The sequence below is a fragment of the Zingiber officinale genome, chromosome 6A, assembly GCF_018446385.1.
Source record: "Zingiber officinale cultivar Zhangliang chromosome 6A, Zo_v1.1, whole genome shotgun sequence".
In the NCBI taxonomy this organism is placed as follows: Eukaryota; Viridiplantae; Streptophyta; class Magnoliopsida; order Zingiberales; family Zingiberaceae; genus Zingiber; species Zingiber officinale.
Window position 1 is genome coordinate 150,432,940 of NC_055997.1, and position 24,046 is coordinate 150,456,985.

The 24,046-nt window shown below is 41.0% G+C and overlaps 2 protein-coding genes and 1 long non-coding RNA gene across 3 annotated transcripts; 1 reads left to right on the forward strand and 2 right to left on the reverse strand.

Annotated features, from left to right (window-relative positions):
* Positions 1–57: 57 nt before the first annotated feature.
* On the reverse strand, positions 58–1,917 carry LOC121998774. Its single transcript, XM_042553825.1, has 4 exons — positions 1,595–1,917; positions 1,085–1,204; positions 932–1,002; positions 58–527 (listed from the first exon to the last, which is right to left on the reverse strand). Exons 1-4 carry the CDS (start codon positions 1,790–1,792, stop codon positions 296–298), a joined length of 621 nt encoding a protein of 206 aa, XP_042409759.1. The 5' UTR covers positions 1,793–1,917; the 3' UTR covers positions 58–295.
* Positions 1,918–2,032: 115 nt separating this feature from the next.
* Positions 2,033–3,812, reverse strand: LOC121998772 (sugar transport protein 14-like). Its single transcript, XM_042553822.1, has 2 exons — positions 3,674–3,812; positions 2,033–3,571 (listed from the first exon to the last, which is right to left on the reverse strand). The coding sequence occupies exons 1-2, from the start codon at positions 3,810–3,812 to the stop codon at positions 2,145–2,147; spliced, it is 1,566 nt and encodes a 521-aa protein (XP_042409756.1). The 3' UTR covers positions 2,033–2,144.
* Positions 3,813–19,377: 15,565 nt separating this feature from the next.
* LOC121994569 lies at positions 19,378–20,131 on the forward strand. Its single transcript, XR_006115782.1, has 4 exons — positions 19,378–19,417; positions 19,508–19,570; positions 19,720–19,782; positions 19,998–20,131. It is a non-coding gene; the product is annotated as an uncharacterized LOC121994569 (long non-coding RNA).
* Positions 20,132–24,046: the final 3,915 nt, after the last annotated feature.

A 24,046-nucleotide genomic window follows, 5' to 3' on the forward strand; every position in this document is an offset into this window, starting at 1 on the left:
AAACCAAATTTATTAGCCAATTGATATCAAGATATTGTTACTCTTAAGCATCTCACATGATCCACAACAACAGCACATCATTAATTATTATCTGACATGAATATGGGAATACAATTTAAAGAGAAAAATGCCCAAATTTTTAATCATCCCTGTCAACAACGAGAATAATGAACTAATCTAAATCGCCATTCCCCTTCACTTTTTGAGTTTCTGGTACTGGATCTTCTACTAATCTCATCTGCCAGGAACTATGGCATTGCCTGACTCTACAATTGGATTATGTACTCTCTATTTGTTAGATCTTGGCCTTCTTTTGTTTGACAGGGAAATCATCGTCATCACTATCAACTCTTCTTCTTGCTTTAGCATCTCCATTCTTGGATTGAGGTAGAGGTTTCTTGGAGCTCTCTGGTCTGTCCTGCTTGGGTTTAATAGGTGTACCCAATCTCTGCTGTGACTGCCTCTTCAACTTCCTATCGTATGCCTTTTTCGCTCTTTCAGGGGACAACAAGCCATGTTCCATCATCCTGTAAGTTGGAGATGAATTGGAGAATTACAACAATTAAAACTGCATACTGACATTAAACCCACTTCTAACTAGTAATAAAGTAAGAGAAAAAAACAGATTGAGGATGATATGGATGACTTCTAAACTATACTAGAACAAAAGATGTAACATGAATATGCTCAAGTTTTATGTAAAAGTGAGTAGTAGATGCAGCCGAATATTGGATAAAACAATGCACAAAATGATAAGTGTAGAAACATATTACTAAACAAAAACAATTGTATTGCGTCTCAGATGTTTGATTAAAGAATACATGAAGTTGCATGGGATATCTATCACCACTTATGCAAAAAGTTGGTGTACTACTGAAGAAAGGAGCTCAGAAGCAAATAAACAGGCATAGTAACGGGAGAAGAATCTTACCAGAATTGTGCCATTTCACTTGATGGAATTTGTTTCGACAGTGATTCGTAGAATATCCTCAAGGGTTCTCTCTGTATGAAAAAATACCGAAGGAAATATTCAGCCGACTGCAAGTTACGACAAAGCATAATTGGATGTTTCCAAATCACAAACCTCTTCAGGAGGATCATACTTCTGGCCAGGCAAAGAATATACTTTCTTCTCGGTTTTGGCTCTGGTTTTGGTTTTCGTCACAGTTTTGGAGGCACTGGATGCGGTTGTTGCTATTTTGACCTACACATTGGTTGAAATCAAATATTTAACAAATTAAATAGAGAAGAAACTCTGTATAGCGGATAGGAATGGAGAAGCTTGTGGAGTTGAAATCAATAAATTCCGATGAATCAAACTGAAGGGAAACAAAGGGAAGAAACAGATCTGAAGATAAGCCAAGATCTGGATCGCGGTCACCCAATTGAACACTTTGCTTTATGAACTTATACCTCGATCGAAGAATAAAACCAACGAGGTGAAAGGAGATGAGATCTTCGACAGAATCCAAATCCAAATCCAAAACCAAAACCAGACTAATTAGGCAATCGCAATTAAGCAAATCAAACTCGAGATCATACGAACTCCCACAGCCGATCCCAATCTCCCGTTGAAAAAAAGAGAGATCTGTACCTCGGACTTCACAGCCACCGTCGCAGATTTCGGCCTGACGACCGTAGTCGTTTTCCCCGAAGCTTCGATCTTCTTCTTCGTATCCAACGCCGAGACGCCTTTCCCCTCACCTCCGCCGCTCTCTTTCTTGACCTTCCCGGCCAAAGGCTTGGCCGCACCGGCCCTCCCCCCTCCGGTCGTTGCCACCGCCGAAGACATAATTAACCGGATCGTCCAATCCAGCACCCAAACTTCACCAACTATCCCTTTTGTGCCCGATCAAAGAATCCGGAACCAGGAATTTCTCCAATCCCCTTCTCCCTCTGCCGCAGCCGCCGTCGCTTTGGCGGAGTCGAGTGAGTATAAATAGAGGAAAGAATCTTCCTACTCCCCTCGTGGCATTTTCGTCATTTCACCTCTCCGTAAATTTCTAACAGATTCCGTTAAAAACTATCAAAATATATAAAATAATGTATTGAATAATATTATAAATTAACTAAAACAAAGAAATAGATCTATTATTATTATTATTATTATTATTAAATCTGCAGCTAATTAATTAATTAATTAATTATAAATCTTCTTGTGGCCTTCCCTGCTCCAGGCTCAGGCTCTGGTTCTCCTTCCTCTTCGGGTCCTTAAGAACAATGCGCTTCCAGTACCAATGCCTCTCCCAGAGCTCCGCCATCTCCTCGATCGGCACCTGCTTCGTCTCGGGGAGAAGCAAGATGATGAAGAGGGACATGATGATGATGAGAGCAGCAAAGAGGACGAAGACGCCCCATCGGAGGCGGCAGAGCATGGCGAGGAAGCACTGGGCGATGGCGGCAGTGAAGAACATGTTGACGCACACCACGATGCTTTGGCCTGCCGACCTCGTCTCCAAGGGAAATATTTCACTGGGGACCAGCCACCCGAGGGGCCCCCACGACCAACCGTAGGCCACCACGAAGGCGCAGATGGCGATGACTAGGACGATCGCCAGGTCTCTGGGGAGCATCGCGCCGTCGCCGAGCTTCAGAACAAGGATGGCGGCGACCACCACCATGCAGGAAATCATCTGTATTCCGGCTTCGATGAACAGGAATCTCCTCCCCAGGCGATCCACCAGGAGCATCGACACCAGGGCCCCCAGCACGAGCATCGACCCGCTGAGGATGTTGGAGTAGAGGGAAGCGCTGGAGCCCATGCCCAAGCTCTGGAACATCACCGGCGCGTAGAACAAGATCGAGTTCTGACCGGAGAGCTGCTGGAACGCCGGGATGCAGAGCGCGCCGATCACCAGCTGCGGCCGGTTCCGCGGCTTGAGGAGGTTGCGGAACGGGTGCTTCACCGCCCGCGCCGCCTCGCTCGCCTCCCTCAGATCCTCGAACTCCGCGTCCACCTTGGAGGTCCCCCTCACCTTCTCCAGAACCCGCCTCGCCTCCTCCAGTCTGCCCTGCTCGACGAGGCTGTTGGGGGTTTCCGGGAGGAAGAGGCCGCCGAGGAACATCAGCGTCGCGGGGAGCGTGGCGAGGCCGAGGGAGAGGCGCCACCCCCAAGGGTGGATCTTTTCGGTAAAGTAGTTGATGAAATCGGCGACGAGGACGCCGAGGCAGGTGGTGAGCTGGAAGAGCTGGTTGACGGCGCCGCGGATCTTGGGGGGCGCGATCTCGGAGAGGTAAAGGGGGACGGCCTGATTGCCGAAGCCGATGCCGACCCCGAGAAGGATGCGGCCGGCGATGAGCATGGGGATGTTGACTGCGGCGGCGTTGATGGAGCCGCCGAGGAAGAAGCTGACGGATCCGAAGAGGATGGAGGCAGTGCGGCCGCGGCGGCGGGTGAGGAAGGAAGCTGCGAAGGTGGAGAAAAGGGCGGCGATGTACAAGGCCGAGGTGAAGAGGGTGAGCACCTGGTCGTCGTACTTGCAGTAGTCCGTCTCGTGGAGGTGCTCCTGCTTCCGGCGGTACACCGCCGGGAAGAACACCACCAAGAAATCGTCCATCGACGTCACTCCACCTGATCAAATTCAAATTCAAATCCAAATCAATCGATAAAACAAATCTTCTTTAATTTCAAATTATATAAACATTCATTTACAAAATTTAATTAATTACTTACTTGAGACGCCAAGATCATATCCAAATAGAGATCCTCCAAGAGAGCCAATCACACAAGCCAATAAAAAATAGCTTGTGATCCTTCCCTCGTATAACTCAGCTCTCTTCCCTACTCCCCCTCCCACCATCCCTCCACCCATTGCTTCTCACTCTCTACTTTCACTCTCCTAATTCCTTCCTTCCACATTTATAAAAATTATTTTGGATGCCTTTTTTTTGAAGAAAATATAATTACGTAAATAGGCAGTCAAACCCATTGGGACGGGGTGGTTTTGACCTATTAATTTGGAGAAGATAACGAAATGTTGACTAATTGATATGTCAATAATATCAACCAAAGTTAGCATTAAATTAAAACCAACCAAACTAATAATTTCCACCAATTTTTACTTATAAAACTGAACAAATCAAATTTTACTTACCCCTATTATTTTACTTTGATCTCCAACTACTCATCCTTGTTGTTTTTGTGTCGTTTAATTAATTATATGATCTGATGACAAGGTTGGGTCCCGCCTCACAGGAGGTCAATATCACGTGAAAAGTTAAAGTCAAGGCGGTTAATGCCTCCAGGCTAGCATTTGATCGGGCGGCCCCATCAACCGGTCGGACTAAGGAATGACCGGTCCGATGTTATTACAGCTCGGTCTCGCATCAAGCTTCCGACGTTCGAAGACTATCACCAGAGCAGGCGCCGACCGACAAGTCATGTGTTGAGTGACTGGGCATGTGCCGGGCGGACATTCGGATTGACCACAGAATCAGATCACGGCCAGCGAAACTTAGACAATGGAAATAGCCGAGCGGCCTCCCCGCTCGGCCCAGACAACAGAATTAACTAAGCGATCATCCGCTCGGCCCACTAGCAGACAAAAGTTGGCCAAGCGACCCACCCGCTCGACCCACTAACAGACAAAGGCAGGATCGACTGGTATCCTCCTCGAGACTCATGCCGCAAACAGACAGCATGGTTGGCGGCATGATCAGATAGAGAATCGTACGACGGAAGCTTCCACTGTCTTGTCAGGATATACTCGGGCTGTCGAGGTATGGTGTCAGGTATACTTTTTTGACACGTCCTATCAGAGAAAGCTTTGAGATGCGTGCACGTCTCGAGGAGCATGCACGGGTACCTCTGGGAGCTCTATATAAAGGACCCCAAGTTTTGACGAAGATATGTTCATTCTACTGTAACTACAGTTATGCTGTCACTTTCATTTCTTTGCTCGCATGCTGCTTTGGTCGGAGGGCTATCGCCGGGGAATCACTCCCTGACTTGGCATTAACGCTTTTGTGTTTACAGGCTAGTCTCATCGGAGGTCCATGTGTAATAACTGTAATAGAACTAATTATGCTAAAACAGTAATATTTAATTGCACTAATAAACGACGAGCATGCAATAAACTTTAATAACAGCAAAGGGTTAAGAAATTGTGTATCTCCGGTCGAAGCGTCGGACGTGCCGACTGTCTTTAGAGAATTGATTGCCGCCCACGGTGCAAAGGCTCTCCGGCAAAATCCTCCCAAGATCCGACAACCGCTCGCGTCGCTCGTAGGTGCACTCCAAAACGAGCACCGCACTCGGACTCAACCTCAAATCGCAACCCAAGCCTCAGAACTTCGGAACAAGGGGAGAGAAGAAGAAGCAGAAGGCAGAAGAAATGCTTTGCTTCGGTGTGTTTTCAGAAGGAACGGAGGAAGTGTATTTATACACTTCGAAACAGCGCACGCACCAAAGTGTACGTCGCTTTGCTCCTTCACGCGAACAGAATCGCGTCTCTTCGTTCACGCGGACAGAAACAGTGCGTCGCGCTGTTTTGATTCCTCACGCGGAGCGGAAAAGAACCGAACCGGAATCAGGCAACAAAACCCAATGGAGTGAACCAAACCGGACTGGCAAAAACAGACCGGGCCGCCCGTAAGCGAGAGGCCCACGAGCTGGGGATTTGCACCCCCCCTGCGCGCGATAATCGCGTACGTGACGCCCGGTTTATGGATTTCCGGCTCGAACCCCCCAAATCCATTCGATTTGGGCTTGGCCCGCGCATGCGTGTAGGCCCCCTTATCATTGCTAAGCAAGGATGGAAGGGTTCCATATATAAGGCCTTCCAAAGTTCTTAGCTTGGCAATGTGGGACTAAAAACTAAAGGGAAGGGAATAGTTTGAATTACAATTCAACAATCCCCCACTAATTCAAATTATTTTAGAAGAAAAGAAAGATATGTTCTGAGGCTTGGTTGCAATGAGCTTTCAGTGAAAATACCTTCCGGTTTGAATTTTCACCTAAGTATACCAATCTTATTCACATAGGTTTGAAGAGAACAGAGTCTTGATCTTAAACCTTTTATATGTGAAGATCAATTGGTAACAACTCATCACTGGCGACGGTTGAATCCTTCTGGGTTGGTGCATTACGGCCATGCCACCGAATCTTGTTTCATAAGTGCTAAGGAGAGTTGCCTAGACCCCCCACACTGCGGCCTCACAGTTACACTTACATAGGTGAGTTCTCCAAGGATGTACTGCAAGTATCCTGTCATTAAGACCTTGAACTCATTAAGAGCTCTTAAGCTCATCCTTACTAGCAGTCAAGCATCTATCCAGGGAAGAGACTATGAGATTATATCTCAATTAATTTGATGCTTACGTTTCACCCTTATAGCTTGTTTGTACCACATTGAACCTACTTTTTGGGATCTCCAATCAGATAGGTTGGGTTGCTGCTATAGATGAAACCAGGACAGGCCTCAGTCCCATTCCCTTACTGGATCTCTTGATTTTCTCAGAATCAAGTCCTTTAGTGAGTGGGTCAGCAATATTGTCTTTTGAACTTACAAAGTCCAATGACACCACTCCAAGAGACACTAGCTCACGAATAGACTTTAATCTTATTCGTACATGTCTCTTCTGTTTCTGGTTATACTTGGAGCTTCTAATCTGAGCTATTGTTGTTTGATTGTCACAGTGTACTGAAATAGAAGGTATTGGCTTCATCATCAAGGGAATTTTAGAAAGAAGACCCTTAAGCCAATCAGCTTCAGTTACTGTGGTATCCAAAGCACACAATTCTGCCTCAGATGTAGACCGGGTTATAATCGTCTGTTTAACAGACCTCCAAGCAACTGTACCGCCTCCAAGTGTAAAGACATAACCAGTAACGCCTTTACACTCAGCAGCGTCAGCTATTCAACTGGCATCACTATATCCCTCCAGGACTGCAGGGAATCTCCCATACCACAAGCCCAAGGATATAGTGCCTTTCAGATATCTGAGTACTCTATCTAATGCATCCCAATGCGTTCTGTCTGGACAGCTGGTAAACCTGCTCAATTTCGATATAGCAAAAGAAATATCAGGTCTAGAACAATTAGCTAAATACATTAAACTACCTATTATTTGTGAGTATCTTAATTGAGACACTGCCACACCACTATTATTCTTGTGGAGAGTTTTTGAAGGGTCATATGGTGTGACAACAGATTTAACTTGGCTATAGCCATATTTCTCTAATACTCTCTCAACATAGAGTGATTGAGAAATTGCTATTCCATCAGTTGATCGAGTCAACTTCAGCCCTAAAATCATATCAGCACAACCCATATCCTTCATATCAAACTTACCACTTAAGAGGGCCTTAGTCTCATTAATAATTGAAAGATTAGTTCCAAATAGTAGAATATCATCTACATATAAACATAGGATAATACAATTATCACCTTTCATTTTAGCATACACACATTTATCAGAGTCATTTACTTCAAAGCCAAACGATAGCATAGCTCTATCAAATTTTTCGTACCACTGGTTTGGGGCTTGCTTCAAACCATAAAGAGATTTGACTAACCTACAGACTTTATTCTCATTTCCAGAGACTACATATCCCTCAGGCTGATCCATATATATCTCTTCTTCTAGATCTCCATTTAGGAATGCCGTTTTGACATCCATTTGATGGACCTCAAGATGATATATGGATGCTAATGCAATTAACACTCGGATTGTAGTAATTCTAGTAACAGGAGAATAAGTATCAAAATAGTCAATCCCTTCTTTTTGTTTGAATCCCTTAGCAACTAGGCGGGCTTTGAATTTATCTACTGACCCATCAGGCTTTAGTTTTCTCTTAAACACCCATTTACATCCTATAGTGGTACACCCAGGAGGTAAATCTACCAACTCCCAAGTGGCATTAGAGATAATAGAGTCCATTTCACTTTTAATGGCCTCTTTCCAGTGCTTAGCTTCAGGAGAAGCCATAGCATCTCTATATGTCACAGGGTCACCTTCTATATTATAGGTGATAAAGTCCTGGCCTAAATCCGTAGACACATGTTGCCTCTTGCTCCTTCTCGGTTCTGTACACTCACTAGATTCATGTAGTCTAGAGTGACTCGAGGAAGGTGTACCCACTACGGATAATGGGACCTCTACAGAAGAAGGCTCATTTCTAGTAGGAATACTAGATTGAGGTGTTCTCGTCTTCATAGGAAATATATCCTCAAAAAATGTAGCATCGCGAAGTGCTACAATAGTATTTGCATCTAGTCCAGAAATATCAGATTAACTAACCAGAAACCTATATCCCATACTCTTTTTAGCATAACCCACAAAAAAACCATCTACGATCTTTTGACCAAGTTTTTTCCTTCTGTGTTCAGGTACTAGTACCTTTGCCAGGCACCCCCACACTTTAAGGTATTTCAAACTTGTCCTTCTACCTTTCCAAAGCTCATATGGGGTTTTATCCCTTGACTTCATTGGGACTCTATTTAGCACATGGCATGCAGTGTATAGAGCCTCCCCCCACATAAAGTTGGGTAACCCAGAACTACCTAACATGGAATTAATCATATCTTCAAGGGTTCGATTTTTTCGTTCTGCTATACCGTTGGATTGAGGACTATATGGAGCAGTTACCTCATGGATTATACCTGTATCTTGACAAAATTTTTGAAACAGGTTCGAGGTAAATTCTCCACCCCTATCCGACCTTAACCTCTTAATAGTTTTATCGGTTTGATTCTCAGCTTCAGATTTAAAAATCACAAATTTATCTAAAGCTTCATCCTTGGTTTTTAGCAAATAAACATAACAATAACGAGAGTGGTCATCAATGAAGGTAATGAAATACCTTTTATGGTCTCTCGTTATTACACCGTTAAACTCACAACAGTCAGTATGAATCAATTCTAAAATATCAGAATTTCTATCAACTGATTTGAAGGGTTTACGAGGTTGTTTAAATTACACACAAATTTCATATTTTTTCTTATCATTTATAGCATGCTTAGGGATCATGTCAAGATTCATCATCCTTTTTACGGTATTAAAATTGACATGTCCTAATCTGTCATGCCACATATCATAAGACTCAATGTTATATGAACAACCAATATTAGAAGTTTTATTTAAAATAGCATTTTCTACATTGAGTTTAAATAAACCTTCATTAAGGTAACCTTTTCCAATAAAGGTTCCTAAATGTAATATTACAACTTTATTACATTTGAAGTTCAACTCATAACCAGCACGAACTAACTTTGATCCGCTAATCAAATTCCGACGAACCGCTGGAACATGATGCACCTCATGCAGTGACAGGACTTTTCCAGAGGTGAACCTCAGGTCAACTTGTCCTATCCCAAACACACTGGCTGCAGAATGGTTCCCCATGGTTACGGAAGTGCCTTCAATTACCTGATAAGTAAGGAAGGCAGAGCGATCAGCACAACAGTGTACATTAGCACCTGTATCAACTAACCATTCATTGGGTTGATAGATCAAGTTTAGTTCAGGTTTGAAGGTAACAAACCTATCGCTGGTGTCGTCATTAGCAGTCACGACATTTACTTGTGCCTTGGTGATGGACGTATTGCTTTGGTTCTTGTCCTTTCGCTTAGGGCGGAATTTGGCATAATGTCCAACCTGTCCACATGCCCAAGAAGGCTTAGGTTTAGTTCCAGTTTTCTTTTGAACCTTTGGGTTGGGTTTCATCTTGTTCTTCATTTTCTGATTTTTGAATTTTTTCTTGTCGGATGAGACTACTACGTTTGCCTTTGGAATAAAATCCATGGGCATTCTTTTATCATCATCTTTATGTTGCTTCCGATGTTCTTCTTCGATATTTAAGGCAATCATCAAATCTTCTAGAGAGATTTTATCTCTTCTATGTTTAAGAGTCATGCCAAAATCTTCCCAACTCGGAGGTAATTTTTCGATGATAGATAAGACCTGAAATTTTTCGGGTAATGACATATCTCCTTCAGCAAGACCATGAATTTGAACTTGGAATTCATGTGTCTGCTCAACCACAGATTTGCCTTCAACCATTTTGAAGTTTAGGAATTTTGCTACAGTGTACTTTTCTAAACCAGAATCTTCAGAATTATATTTTTTATCCAAAGATTTCCATAGTTCTTTAGCCGAAGTCGTTGAACAATACACATCAAATAGTGCGTATGAGAGGGCAGACAGGATCCTCCCATGACAGAGATAATCCCTTTGCTTAAACCTCTGTAAGGCAGCACTATAGGCAAGTTCCTCGTCATTAGGTGAAGGAGGATCTGTTTCTATAACGGAGAATAGCCCTAGCGTAGTAAGCCAAAATTTCATCCGTTGTTACCAACGTCATCAGTCTGAACCAAACCAGCAAATCAGACCGGGCCGCCCGTATCGCAACGCCCACATGTTGATCCACAATCAATTCTCTAAAATTGTAATAACTGTAATAGAACTAATTATGCTAAAACAGTAATATTTAATTGCACTAATATACGACGAGCATGCAATAAACTTTAATAACAGCAAAGGGTTAAGAAATTGTGTATCTCCGGTCGAAGCGTCGGACGTGCCGACTGTCTTTAGAGAATTGATCGTCGCCCACGGTGCAGAGGCTCTCCGGCAAAATCCTCCCAAGATCCGACAACCGCTCGCGTCGCTCGTAGGTGCACTCCAAAACGAGCACCGCACTCGGACTCAACCTCAAATCGCAACCCAAGCCTCAGAACTTCGGAACAAGGGGAGAGAAGAAGAAGCAGAAGGCAGAAGAAATGCTTTGCTTCGGTGTGATTTCAGAAGGAACGGAGGAAGTGTATTTATACACTTCGAAACAGCGCACGCACCAAAGTGTACGTCGCTTTGCTCCTTCACGCGAACAGAATCGCGTCTCTTCGTTCACGCGGACAGAAACAGTGCGTCGCGCTGTTTTGATTCCTCACGCGGAGCGGAAAAGAACCGAACCGGAATCAGGCAACAAAACCCACGAGCTGGGGATTTGTACCCCCCCTGCCCGCGACCATCGCGTACGCGAAGCCCGGTTCACGGATTTCCGGCTCGAACCCCCCAAATCCATTCGATTTGGGCTTGGCCCGCGCATGCGTGTAGGCCCCCTTATCATTGCTAAGCAAGGATGGAAGGGTTCCATATATAAGGCCTTCCAAAGTTCTTAGCTTGACAATGTGGGACTAAAAATTAAAGGGAAGGGAATAGTTTGAATTACAATTCAACACCATCCTCAACTAATGTCATATCTTAGGATTTTATTAGTCTGGGATTATTATATATATATATATATATATATATATATATATATATATATATATATATATATATATATATATATATATATATATATATATATATATATATGTATGTGTGATATATACTTTATTTCCCTTAGCATGCAGTTAAATTAAGCCAACTAATTACTCCCTCCCCGTCGAAGGAAAGCATAGGCGCAGACCTCACTTTCTAAGCTCCACCCAAGCAAGGAATATACGCGATCGATCGATCGATCATCCATTAATTGCGACAGCTTATAGGTTCAACAATTGCCCATCGATCAGATCGCAACCATGGCCTGCGTTGGTTTCCTTGCCTGTAAGCACAGCCACCGGACTGCCGGAAGCTACTTCTTGTTGGCCCTGACGATAGTCGGCATCCTCCTCGGCCTCAGGATTCTGCTTTACGTCGTCACTGCGTGTTTGCAGAGGCAGCAAAGCCACACGACGACGACGGAGGATGACATCGAAGAGATTGAGATGCAGGTCCGAAGCATACAGGCCATGCAACAGTTCTACCAGCAGCAGCGGTGGAGGCGATCGGTGGCGCCGCCTCGCGTGCCTGCTGCTTCCCCTCCCGACGAGTGGCAGAGCAAGCTGGTGATTGCCGCAGGCTGCGACCATGTCTCCTTCATAGCTCAACCTTGTCCTCTCCAAACCAGATACAATTTGTAGTATATAACTTGATACATTTAGCTATAAGTCTTTCAATTACATTTAATTTTCTTTTTAATACTCGAAATTATATATAACTCACTGCTTGATCTTGTTGTTGGTGGATCAATGTTGATTGTTGAAGCTGCCAAAACTTATTACACGATGCTGAGGGTCCCAAAACACCAACTTCTCCAAATAGTAAACATTCTTATGGTTAATATTTTTAGAAGCTGAGCAACTTAATTCCTCCACCGTAGAGCGGCTCCATATTCCAGAAACTTCCGAAAGGATTTTTGGAGAGACACAATACCACGCTATTGATAAGAGGGTTCAGACACGACACCGCAAGCAACATTAATATGTTACTAAGAGGACTCAAACTTCTCCAACATATGTCTCCATGCTTGCCACTAGGAGAGAGAGGCACTTTGGCTAGTTGTATTCGATCTTGCCACTAGGACATAGACCCTTGAAATTGTCCAAGCAGCCGTGGATTATTATAAGACCAAACGATCGATCGAGACCAAGTATCATATTAATCCAAATTAAATTAACGCGGCCTATATGGAAAATCATTAATTCTTTTACGATGAGCATGACGTGAGCTTCCGAAGGGCCAGAATGCTCATGCAAAAATCTTTTCGTTGTTGAGTGACCATTATCTATGAACGTAACGACATGCATGCATGTCTGAAATTAAGTCTCAATGGTTAGCAAGAAGATTAGCGAGGAACTAATCGATAGATCAATTATGATTCCATGATTAATTAATTGCCTCAATGCATTTGTCATCGTTAGTAGTTTGTTGAGAGGCGATAAATTCCACAATGTAATCGGCGACTAATAAAAATCAATCTACATCTTTTCTCCACCTTGCTAGGGTGAATAGCCCTGGTACAAATCAAGTAAAACAAACTTTCTTCATATTTATAATTAAATTAAACTAAACATTTGCATAAATAAAATAAGAGATAAACTAAAAAGACGAGGCACAAAGATTTACTTGGTTACAACCGGTGAGGTTGTTAATCCAAGAAAATTAAAGCGTACTAAAATTCTCCTTCAGGCGGTGAAGTCTCTTTACAGCAATGGAAGCACAGAAATAGAAAATTAAAATAAAACAGTGGATGTGTACAAGTGTTGTTTCACAATTTCTTGTTATTTTTTAGCTTTGGGAGCAAGGTTTCTTATATAGCCCTACTCGAGGCGCTTGGAAGGGTTCCAGGCGCTTGGAGGGGGATAAAATTTTATCCCCTTCGCAACGGATCGCGATCAAACGTGATCCGGATAAAATCCTATTTCGGGCGCCCGGACTGAGTCCGGGCCTTCCGCTCTGGTTCCTCTTGCTCGGGTGATCTCGACCATCTAGAATAGGGTTCACCCGAACCCAACTTTCGGCCTGCTCGAGCAAGCTTCTGCTCTTGGCTTCTCATCTCTCGGAAACTCCGCGCGCCTCATTCTCGTCCACCCGCGTACTCTTCTGCAGCACCTCATCTCTCAGACGCACCGAGCCCGTTGGCTTTCTCCCGTGTCGTCCTTCTCGCTAGCTGCGTCTTTTGTTCGGCATCCTGTGCTCTTAAGTTCCTAGACACTTAGACACATGATTAAACACAACAGGACCTAACCTAACTTATTTGATCACATCAAAATAACCTTGGGGTACCAACAATCTTCCCCTTTTGATGTGAGCAACCCAAGTTAAGTTAAGATAAACTAACATAAAGTAAAAGAAATAAATTTGTAATTTAAAGTGCAAAAATTTAAGACAATTTAAACTACCTCCCCCTAGACTTAATCTTCCCTTCTCCTCCTTTGATCACATAAAAAATGTGGTACCAAAAGAAATCTAAGGGTATTTAAAAAAAACTCTAATTTTCCAACAATTTTTTTTAAAAAACTTTGAAAATAATTTTGATAGCACTTAAACAAATTTGCAATAATTTTAGAAAATTTTAATTTTTGTAAAAAAAAATTAAGTAAAAAAATAATTTAGTAATTATTTTAAAGCATTAATTTTAATTAAATACTTTGTCAGTTAGTCAATTAAATATTTTATTTTATTAATTGACTTCCAGGCTGTGGTGAGACACTAGGTTTTCTTGGTTGTTGAAGCAACAACCACTTTCTAGACAAAGTCTCTTAAGGAAATCAAACATTTAATCTACTCTCTGAAAGCCCTAAGTCCGATTAAACCTTTTAATTTATATAAATTTTTGGAACTCAATATAGGTTCCTTCCTACAGAATTAATCAGAAATTTTGAGGGCACATAACTTTTGGAAATTTTTCTAATTTGACCCCTATGAAATCTAAGATACCAGCTTAGTCTTTTAAAATTTTGAGTTTGAACGGTTAAACATGTATGATTTTTTAAGTTTTCTACTTGTCTTCAGTTTATCATTTTCCAATTTTAATTTTTCAAAATATTCTAATAAGCAAGATTTGGCTAGAATTAATTTTAATTCTTTATTTTCTTTTTCTAATTTGCAATAGTCTTTAGATAATAACTTAACAAATTTAAATAACTTATCGGGAGGAAGAGATTGTACCTGACTTACCTTGTCGATCTCGTTATCCGTAGCTCCCCCTGAATTGTTGCTTTCTTCGAATGTCGCTCCCCCTTCATTGATGCTCTCGATGCTCATTTTGGACGAGCTTGCTTCGTTTTCGTCGTCTTGATGACTTGCCATTAACGCAAGTCCGGAGAAAACCTCAATCTCTGATTCGGACGATGTTTCGTCCCACGTCGTCTTCTGGTTTTATGCTTGTTCATTTGGACAGGCTTCTTGTTCTTACCCTTGCCCTTGTTCTTCAATTTAGGACAGTTGTCTTTAACGTGCTTTTTTTCATTGCAGTGGTAGCATCTAATTGTTCTTTTGTTTCTACCCTGCAGATGGTTAGTTTTTCTAGATTTAAATAATTTTTTAAATTGTCTTACCATCATTACCATTTCGTCGTCGTCGAGAGAAGATTCTGAATCCTGTTCATCCATCTTTGCCTTAAGGGCAATGTTGTGCTTCGGCTCCTTCTTCATATCTGTACATATCGTTTCATGGACTTCAAATGTTGAAAATATTTCTTCTAAGGTAACAGATTCTAAATCTTTAGATATATAGTAAGCATCTACTAATGATGTTCACTTGGTAGTTCTAGGAAATGCATTAAGTGCGTTAGCGAATCCCGATTGCTTATCTTTTTTAGATTTGTGAGTCCGATGATTAGTTCCTTTATTCTTGAATGAAGATGTGCAACGGTTTCTTCTACTTCCAGTTTATATTCCTTAACTGATTCCTTAGCAAATCCCATCTCGCGAGCTTGGCTTCGGGCGTCCCTTCGTGTAGCTCAAGGAACTTCTCCCAAAGCTCCTTTGCTGAGTCGTAGGCGTCGATCCGGTTGACTTCTTGTGGCAATAAGACGCTCAGCAGATGGAACTCTGCTTTGCCGTTTGCCATGAAGTCGACCTACTCCTTCTTCATCCACTGGTATTCTTCCTTACCTTCGGGTGCTACAAAATCAAATTTCATTATTAAAAGCGATTCAAAATCGGTTTTAAAAAATACATCCATTTTCTTTTTTCAGCTCGCGAATTCCCCCTCGAACTTCGGTGGATAGATGCTCGGTCCGACCATCTCATGTGCTTCATTCAGCGGTTAGTCCTCCTGAAGCGTCCTTGCTCTGATACCACTTGTTAGGACCCTCGGAGGCCGGCTAGAGGGGAGGTGAATAGCCCCCCTGCACAAATCAAGCAAAACAAATCTTCTTCGGACTTATAACTTAATTAAACTAAATACTTGCATAAACAAAATAAGAGATAAACTAAAAAGACAAGGTTCACAGATTTACTTGGTTACAACCGGGGAGGTTGTTAATCCAAGAAAGTCAAAGCGCACTAAAATTCTCCTTCAGGTGGAGAAGCCTCTTTACAGCAATGGAAGCGTAGAAATAGAAAGATAAAATAGAACAGTGGATGTGTACAAGTGTTGTTTCATAATTTCTTATTATTTTTTAGCTTTGGGAGCAAGGCTGCTTATATAGCCCTGCTCGGGGGTGCTTGGAAGAATTCTAGGCGCCTAGAGGGGGATAAAACATTATCCCCATCGTAATGGATCACGATCAAACGTGATCTGGATAAAATTTTATTCCGGGCGCCTGAACCAGGAAAGTCAACCAAGTTGACTTTTTCCAGTCCTGACCTTCCACTCCGGTTTCGCTCGCCTCAGTCTGGGTCTTCCACTCCTGTTCCTCTTGCTTGGGTGATCTCAGCCATCCGGAATAGGGCTCACCCGAACCCATCTTCCGGCCTTCTCGAGCAAACTTCCGCTCCTGGCTTCTCGTCCCTCAGAAATGTCGTGCGCCTTGTTCTCGTCCGCCGCGTACTATTCCGCAGCACCTCATCCCTAAGATGCACCAAACCCGTCGGCTCTCTCCTGTGTCGCGCTTCTCGCTAGCTGTGTTTTTTGCTCGACATCCTGTGTTTCTAAGTTCCTGCACACTTAGACACAGGATTAAACACAATAGGACCTAACCTAACTTATTTGATCACATCAAAATAACCTTGGGGTACCAACACAAATTATTAAGAATAAATTCAGCATCAATTGCTCTACTGGAGTCATATATATGTTAGATACTCTTCATCTTTTTCACAATTAGACTATTTGGATCGTTACTTTCTGACTGAGTATCAACTTGTTGGTGGTGATGATACTTCTTCACTCTCTCCTTGCTTGTCTTTCTTCTCTTCATAACTTTCTTCAAATGTGATTTGCTTTATGTCGTTATTATTGTTGTTGTTGTTCCAATTCCATACACTACAACAAAATCCTCATTCAACAACACTGAAATGACAACGGTTTTATGCCAAATCGTTGTTATTTTGACTTTTAACAATGGCTTTAACAAAAACCGTTGTCTTTTAGCAGTTTTTTTGGCCTACGACAACTGTTTTTAAAAATTGTTGTCTATTTATGTTTTTTTTGGGCTACGACAACGGTTTTTAAAGGCTACGACAACAGTTTTTGAAAACTGTTGTCTATGTGCGCTTTTTTGGAGTTACGACAACGGTTTTTGAAAACTGTTGTCTATTAAGTGATGTTGAATACCGGTGTTTTTTTTCCTTCGCCGTTTTTTCCCCTTCGCCGTTTTTCCCTTTCGCCATTTTTTACCGCCGCTTTTTTTCTTTCCCTCTCCCCGAAATTTTTTTGCCGCCGCATTCCCCCCTTACCTTCTCTATCCCTAAGCATTTTCGTTCCTCTTTTCTCACAATCTCTCGCTCACTGGAGCTGCGTAGGAGCAGCATTAGCCGGGAAGAGCGATCACATTTGTCCCCTCCCTCTCTCTCCGCCTTTCTCTGCTCCTCCACTACGGCCATCGTGGTGCCACCAGTGGCGGAGCACTAGACGCGTCAGCCTTTTCCGACGATTCGGATCCACATCCCCATTGCCGACGGTATCGTCGCTCTCGTTCTGATCGCTTATTGCGCTGCCGGCGATGTTGACGTACGCGACCCTGGGGAGGTGTAGGCGGCGCTGGGGCGGAGTCTGACCTTCGCCGAGGACATCTGGTTCCGCTACACCGCACGGATGCCCGACTACCTCCTATTTTACCACAACATCATCTTCCTCTTCGTCATTTTCTCCCTCGCGCCGCTCCCGCTCGCCCTCATCGAACTCGGCTTCCCTGCCTCCATCTCCTCTTTCAAGATCCAGCCCAAGATCCGCATCCCGCCGACCTCCTTCTTCCAGTGCTATAAGGGCGTCATGCGGGTGTTCCTCCTTGTCGTCGGCCCGCTTCAACTCTCCTCCTACCCCCACCATCAAGGTCCCTTCTTGATTCCTTAGGGTTGCACTGTAGTTTGATCTATTTTCTGGGGAGAAAAAACCTCTTTATTAGTTCAATAACAAGTACCTCACTTTTTTTTTTGCATTATTCAATTTGTAATATTTTCTGTTGATCTACTTTTTAATTACATAGCCGGATAAAAGCATCATTGTTTTCTTTCAACCCACTTTCTTGAAGATTTTTGTTCTATCTTTACTAAAAGAGTTATTTGTAGTTTGTGGGAATAAGGAATGGGCTTCCCCTTCCCTCACTGTGGGAAGTGGCTTTGCAACTCTTGGTTTACTTCGTGGTGGAGGACTATGGCAACTACTGGATTCACCGACTAATGCACTGCAAATGGGGGTACGAGAAGATACACCGTGTCCACCATGAATTCACAACGACTATTGGCTTTGCAGCACCCTATGCTCATATTCTTACAGCCATGAACTTGTACATATAACAACAACCAAGCCTTTTCCCACTAAGTGGGGTTGACACAACCATGAACTTGTGCATCGTTTTTAGAAAATAGGCATAGAAATAATGCAACTTTCTCATATTCTATTTTTAATTGACTGTGAAAGGTCCTTTTCTTGTCTGCTACATATTCTGAAAGATTCTTTATATGCTTCCTGTACATATCAACAGATATAGTGATGCTGTATTATTTCCAATCACACGGCTGTAACTTTTCACCGTTGGCCCTTGTAGCTTCAAAAGACAAACGATGAGCAATACGGTAGAATTCAAAAAACTGAGCATGCTGTTCGGGTGGCAGAGGTTTGTGCTATAAACAACTATTCTTGAAAATACATTGTTACACAGGCTTATATTTATATAAATCATGGAACCTTCTTTAGGAGGAGCTTCTAAGAGTACAATTGGAAGCAATAGCTAAGTCAAAGGAATTATCACAAGTAAGAAGTCTTAGTAAATCGTAGCAGAGTTAATTCTCAGCATTTGTTTTGCTTACTAGTCTGGCTACATGATGAGTTCAATCAACAAGCTTCTTAACCTACAATTTGCACATGATCTCATCTTTCTTTCTATTGGAATATTTGACACAATGACTTATATTGTTAAGAATATTTTGCTTGAGGGAGATGTCTTCCTGCATGACTAATTGAAAGTTCAGTCGGGGCTGGATAATATGATTTTGAAATATGTTAAACTACTGCTAGATATGATGTCAAGAGTGGATCTTGTACAAGCTCATTGAGTTTGAAGATTGATTGATATCCTGCGAACATATGTGCAAAACCTCTTTCATAATAATGTTAATTCTTGACAAGACTTCATCTGGGGGTTAATATTATCCTATATTGTTTATTTTTTGTCTCTCCAATTTACCTTTGCATGATAATTCACTTAAATGGAAAAGTGGTCAGCTTTGAGTCTATTCAGATGAAATTTGATTTGGGTTCTTGTGTCAAAAACTGGACATATTTTTTTTATTATTGGTTTTGTGGCTTATCATTGATGTACTACTTGTGCAAGTATGCATTCTGTGGTACACTGCCATGTCTCACATAAGGCATGGGTTTGGCATTCAGTTATTTAACATTTGTAACTTCTTTTTAGTCAATTTATTCTATATAATAACAAAATGTTATAATTGAGCTGGAGTCAAAATTTTGTGTTTCTTGTTTTTAGGCTCATGATGCATGGTTTCCTCCTTGGCTTGGTACTCACGCCAATTACTATAAGGTGATTATCTTAGAAATTTAGATGGAGTGTTAGAGAGATACCATATACATGTTAAGAGACTCCAATATGTCTTTGATATGTGCCTTTCAGGAACTTGCAACAACTCACTGGAAGGAGCATGGACAACCTGTACTAGATGTCTTACCTCAAAAGGTGCTAATTTTTCACCTGTACTATTTTTTTTCTATTGAATTTGTTTGTCAGTTCTTGCTTTATCACCATGAATGCATGTCACATATTATCTTACAATTTTAGTTTAATCTTGCATTGTATTTATCAATTTTGTGAAAACGTTTCTCAAGGTATCAGAGAAATCGATTCAAGCACAACAATTTATGGAACCACATTTTGAATCTTCCAAAGCTGTAAGTGGCCAACCAATGACTATTTTCAGTATATTTCAGTGTTGCTTGATTGGCAATCCATAAGCAAATTATATAAATTTGGTTTAATTTGCATTTGGCTTTGGTTTGGATTATATATCAGTTTACTACTTTATCGACTTTCTTTTAAGGTAGTTGATATTTTATGCAGGATTTATTATGTTTCTAAATTATTTCGTTTCCTTTAATTTCTGAAGAAATGGATGTTTCTTGTGTCAAGCACTGAACCTTATGTGCAAACTGTGTCAAGTAAAGCAGTGGAAGTTTATAACACATCTAAGAGTGCCATGTCCAGCCACATAGCCAATGTACAAGAAATTTCAGATCCTTATTTCCAGGTACTCATGGTATTATTTCAACCAGGATGCATATATAGACATGCCTCTGTATCAATTTGTCATTACATGTTCTATTTTTTTGTTTGTTAATACACCGTGCTATGCAAATTTCCATACCTTGTATCAGGCTGCCAAGAGATTTTCTCAATCATATGTAAAATAATTTGCTACTATTACCAAACCACATGTTGAAAAGGGGCGAGTTGCTTTTAGTCCCTATAGTGACTGTGTGATTCATGCTTATGGAAAATTTCTCAAATCAGCCGCAACTTACCACTAGCAGGTAATTTCTGCTGACAACAATTCATACTATTTTATTTAATTTGTTGTCGTTAAAAAAATGACTGCTTACCAAAAAAAGGTAATCTTATTTGCTTAGCACAGACACATTCGCATTCCGTAAAATGGGCTATAATGAACTGAAATTGCAATTTTGTTTATATATTTGCTTGTTTGTGTGGTTTATAGTGTCTTAATCATAATTTAAGCTTAATTTAACCTAGATACTGGGGTTTTCTTTCTACTAATCAGCTTATTAAATTAGCAATAATTTATGAGAATAAGAGTTATAAGACGAGCAAACAAGTACCTTAACAGGATAATGTTCCTTCTCACTTACCCAAGGGCATTTCCAATATCTGGGATCTTTCATGATCTATTTATTTTATATACTTCATTTAGTGCAATAGGGGATAAAATGAGTTTATTTGTTGAATGTACCCATGGCCATAATCACCACCAATTCCATGTTTTTTAATCATATATATTGTAAGGCAATATCATATTAGATGATGAATCAAATTATTCTCTTCTTGAAACCTCTCTTCTTTTCATGTTATATGTTCTCTTCTATTTTTTTTTGGTGCTTTGCTCACATACTTTGCTTCACAAAAATCTAGAATGTTGGAAAAGGTTGACATGGAAGAATCAGCAAGTGAGAAAGAGGAGTCCAATGAAATTTTACAAGTTGAAGATTTTGATGGGGCTTGAGTTGACAATAATTACTTGCAATCCTACATGGCATGAACCACCATCACAAGTTTCTAATCTTTTGACAATTGTTCATTAGTTGTAAATAAAGTTTATTTGTTTATTTGTATTGGGATAAATTTTATTTGAATATTAGACATGTTTTTTCTTTTGTGATTGCAATATAATTCTTGTATAAGTAACATTTTGAATGACATTGATATGAGAAATATTCTTTCTTTTGTGATTATGATTCTTTATTATATATTTATATTGAAATATGATATATTGGTATTAAAAGATAATAATTTAAAAGACAATGATCTAAAACCGTTGTTGTTGTCTATCACCCTCAAAGACAACGGTTAAAAACCGTTGTCGTAGCCCCAAAAACGGTTGTAAACTAGCAGTGTTAATAAAAAATGCTCTAAACAACAACGGTTTTAAACCGTTGTCTTTTCATTCAAAGACAACGGTTTAAAACCGTTGCAAAACTGTTGTCTTTTCATTCAAAGACAACGGTTTAAAATCGTTGTCGTAGCTCCCACTTTTAACAACACTGCCAATTACAATGGTTTTAAAGGGCCTACGACAACGGTTTTTAACCGTTGTCTTTTAATGTTTTTGTTGTAGTGATACTCGTTCTTCATCAAATTCCACATCTCTTGATACCACAAACTTTTAAGTTATGGGATTGTACAGCTTATACCCGCTAGCATTCTCACAATAGCCCAAGAGGATACACTTCTGCCTTTTATTTTTAAGTTTTGTTCGCTTCTCTTCTTGTACTTTTGTATATGCTACGCTTCCAAAAATACGAAGATGATCTACCTTTGGTTTGTGTAAACTCCAAGCTTCCTCCGGGGTGATGTCTCCAATTCTTTTAGTGGAAAACCTGTTCAATAAATATACAGCACAAGCAACAACATCTCCCCAAAATTCTTTTGGAATATTTTTCTCTTTCAACATACATTGAACCATATTTAGAATAGTTCAATTTTTTTTCTTTCCGAAATACCATTTTGTTGTGGTGTTTGAGGTAAAAATTTTCTTTGCAAAAAACTTTAACGAGGTGTACTCACCTCCTCGGTCAGTTCACAGCTATTTTATCTGATATCGACTTTATTTTTCAACCAAAATTTTAAATTGCTTAAATTTGGTGAAAACTTCCATTTTCTCTTTCAGCATATATACCCAAGTTTTTTCATTATAATCATTATTGAATGTAAAAAATACCTGTTTCCACCAGAAGAGATAGGTTTGATAGGTCCACAAACATCAGAGTACGCAAGCTCAAGTTGTGAAGATGCTCATCTTTGATTGTACTTTTTTAATGGCTTCCTTTGCTGCTTGCCTACAACATATATTTCACATAGATGGTTGAAACTTTTAATCTTTGGCAATCCAAATACCATGCTATTTATTGAAAGTAGCTTTAATGCTTCAAAGTTTAGATGCTCATATCGAAGATGCCAAAGAGTGGAACTATCCATAGTGCTGGCCTTGAAGCAATTCTTTTCATTAATGCTTAAGTTCAATGGGAACATTCTGTTCTTGGTCATTGTGACATGAGTAATAAGATTATTACTTTTATCAAGAATACTAAGAGTTAAGTCCTTCATTTGTATATCATATCATTTCTCCAATAATTGACCAATGCTTAAAAGATTATTTTTTATATCAGGAACATAATAAATATCTAAGATGTATACCTTCTTTTCATTTTGCAATTCAAACAAAATGTCACCTTTTCCTTTAATTGGCCTTTGTGATAGATCTCTAAAGGTGATATTGCCAATTGACCTCTCATAAAACTTTGTGAACAACTCCTTTCTCCCACACATGTGGTTTGATGCTCCTGTGTCTAGGAACTATGTAATAGGTTGGATAGATTCTAGCCCATCGTATGACATCAACAATACTGGTCCTTCATTGTCCACCTCCTTATTAACAGGATTCACATGTTCTTTTCCATTGTTAGTGTTATACCAACATTCATTATAGCGATGACCATACTTTTTGCAAATACGACAATGATATTTACTTTTATCATACATCCATCCAGTGTTTCTATCTCGCCCATGACCTTGATTTCGACTTCCACCATGACCTCTTCCATGTCCATGTCCTTCATTTCCATCATTTTGATTTTAAGTGTGCCAATTGGAGTTAGAAGTATGACCATCTCTTCCTTTCCATGTAGAAGCTCTTCCTTATTGAGGACTGTTAGGACCTTCGGATAGCGGCTAGAGAGGGGGGGTGTGAATAGCCGACCCCAAATTCGCGTTTCTTTCTACAAATCAAGTTAGCGCAGCGGAAAAATAACAACAGAAACGTAAATGGAGAAATCAAACCTCAAGCACAGCGATGTAACAAGGTTCGGAGATGAAACTCCTACTCCTCGGCGTGTCCGTAAGGTGGACGAATCCTCTCAATCCGTCGGTGGATGAGACCCCGGAAAATCGGCTAATAAACACTCCTTCTGGGTGGAGAAACCTCGCCACAATCTCTTGCAACAGCAAGATAGGAGTACAAGAAAGAAGGCAAGAAACAAAAAGCAATACGAATGTAAAAAACACTTTGCCTTCTCGTCGACGGGAGTCCGTTGATGAAGCAACAACTTCACGGATGCCTAACAGCAGCTAAACCAGCCGAAGGAAGCTCACTCGAAGCTTCAAGAAGTATGAGCTCAGCAAAGCTCAGTAAGAGCAGAAGGAACCAAGAAGAAGAAGAAATACCACTGTAGAAGCCCTCGACCTCTTTATAACCTGCACCTGCTCACCTGGCGACAGAGTTCTGCGAAGGAGACGGAGATAGCCGTTGTGACTCAACGGCTATGCTTGGACCGATCACCTGATCGGTCCACAGACCGATCAGGCTAAGCCTGGACCGATCAGACCATATCCTGATCGGTCCAGGAGGGATCTGATCGGTACCTG